The sequence below is a fragment of the Arachis ipaensis genome, chromosome B08 (genome assembly GCF_000816755.2).
Source record: "Arachis ipaensis cultivar K30076 chromosome B08, Araip1.1, whole genome shotgun sequence".
NCBI lineage: Eukaryota > Viridiplantae > Streptophyta > Magnoliopsida > Fabales > Fabaceae > Arachis > Arachis ipaensis.
Window position 1 is genome coordinate 4,708,469 of NC_029792.2, and position 2,040 is coordinate 4,710,508.

General features: G+C 34.9%; 2 protein-coding genes across 4 annotated transcripts in view; one reads left to right on the forward strand and one right to left on the reverse strand.

Annotated features, from left to right (window-relative positions):
- LOC107612619 overlaps positions 1-494 on the forward strand; it is a 5,186-nt gene extending 4,692 nt beyond the window's left edge. For all 3 annotated transcript variants that reach the window (XM_021108660.1, XM_021108659.1, XM_016314312.2), the window contains one exon: positions 131-494. In XM_021108660.1, the coding sequence (XP_020964319.1) occupies positions 131-268 (138 nt within the window). In that variant the 3' untranslated portion in view covers positions 269-494. The remainder of the gene's footprint in view (positions 1-130) is intronic.
- The window catches only part of LOC107612621 (GDSL esterase/lipase At5g22810), a 2,437-nt gene continuing 1,029 nt past the window's right edge, over positions 633-2,040 (reverse strand). The window contains exons 3-5 of the mRNA XM_016314315.2: positions 1,425-1,658; positions 1,073-1,328; positions 633-993 (exon numbers count right to left, since the gene is read on the reverse strand). Coding sequence (XP_016169801.1) covers positions 800-993; positions 1,073-1,328; positions 1,425-1,658 — 684 coding nt within the window. The 3' untranslated portion in view covers positions 633-799. The remainder of the gene's footprint in view (positions 994-1,072; positions 1,329-1,424; positions 1,659-2,040) is intronic.

Sequence of the window (2,040 nt, forward strand, 5' to 3'; positions counted from 1 at the left end):
TCGTGTCTTGTGTGTCTATACATCATAGGTTGAACGAATACTCTGATCATTTAATTTGCAACCAGTGCCCCTTTTTTGTGCATGCATGTTTTGCCTTCATTAAGTTGTTTCTCTTTAACCTTTGCTATAGCTCAAGAAGATGATCAACATTTTGAATCAATGGACTGATGCTAAGGAGACTACTGAGAATAAGTTGGATGCCGATGATATTGTCGATGAAAAAGATGTGAAGAGATTGTTGGATTGTTGTCATAAATTCTACAAGTAGAACATTTTTGTTTATTTATTTTTCATTTTACTCTTGTAAATTACTGTTGTCCAGAACCCAGATAGTTTTTGAAGAATATACATTTATCTGTGCTATTATACATGACTACGTGAGCAATCTTGACATTGTCGTCATCTTACATTCTTATCTTCTCATAATGTTGTTTGTTGCCCAGTAGCATGATCACCGTATCTAAATCCTTTGAATAAAACAAGAGTTATGCTAACGTGAAGGTGTTTAATATAAAAGTTTTATTGACAACAAAAATGTTTGTAGTTTCCAAAAGCTTTTATAAGTTCTATTCTGGAACCCGTTAATTAAATAATTACTTGAATGATACCTGGCAAATTAAGCCCCACCAATATAGAAACTTGAAGCTTAAACGAATATAATACTCGATTGGTCTTATTACATGAAAACGTAAGTTCAACTAACCTTGAACATATTAAACCACGTTTTACATGAGCCGAATACGTTCAACAAAGCAACCACTCTTAACTGGAGTTTTAAACGAAAGCCAAAAGTTCTCTTTTAGGATATGAGAGAGATCCCAGCAGCAATCAAATCATCAGCTAAAACCTTGTTTGCAGACTCCGATGGATGAAAACCATCCCAGAATACATACTCGGATGCATTGGCACATGTTCCTATGGAGTCCTTGTTGCACAATATAGCTGTCTCTACCAACCCTGTTCCACAACAAGCCTTCCTTGCTTCAAAAAAACCTGTCAAATGTACGCAAGATATTCTGAGAATGCATTCAATTGTATGAAAAGTTCACATTATTTGATTATGTGTAAGTACCATTTTCGGAAGGTTTAGTGACAAGTTCATAGAGAGGTTGGTAGATATCAAGGATGACCAATTTGAGGCCAGGAAGGTTTCTCAGCAAGCTCTCGGATGTGGAATTTAGCTTCATGTTGAAGTTAAGAGCATCGGTGTTTAGCCTCGCCACACATACATTGCTATCGGAGCCAAATAGAGTGATGGCGGCCGGCACGCAACCCATTGGAGGCAGTGTTGTCACACCTATCCTCCTTGCTCCAAGTGCATATAAATTCTGCCACAAGTAAGCATGTTTTGAAATTCATAAATAAGAACCAATTAAGTAAACTTGTTTAACATGTTGCAAGGTTGAGATATGAGGAAAACATGCCTGAATGAAATTGGCATAGTGTTGGATGAGAATGTCAGAGAACTGATCAGCAGTGTAAACCTTGTTAAGCAGAGGGTTTATGTAATAATTCTGAATGAAGTCACTGTTGCCAGCACTAACAAGATGTATAGCACCAGATATGATTGATGAAGCATTTGACTGTCCTGCTACTTCCACCAATATATTCTGACATTCTTTGTAGTGTTCCAATTGCTGGCTCAATGGAATTGCATCCTGCATCCAAAGGGGAAAAAAAAGACTAAATTTGAAAACACACACACAAACATAATAGGAGACTTATATGGAGTTTATAGGAGCCTATTTGCTTTCTCAAGTAAATGTTTTTTTTTTTTCATGCTTCACATTAATATTAACAGCACAATAATAAAAAGTTGAGTTTGTAGTTAAAGAAACCTTAATGAAGTAAGAAATTCTTGTTCTGTAGAGAATGATAGAACTTCTTCTAGATAAAGTTGAAAATGATAAGTAGAAGTAAAAGTAGAAAACTATAGTTATACAACATAATTATAGAATTACTTATTCTTAAAAACAAGCAAACTTGAAACTACTATTCTTTTTGCATGTTTTATCTTTTAAAAACATCAATAAGCATCAT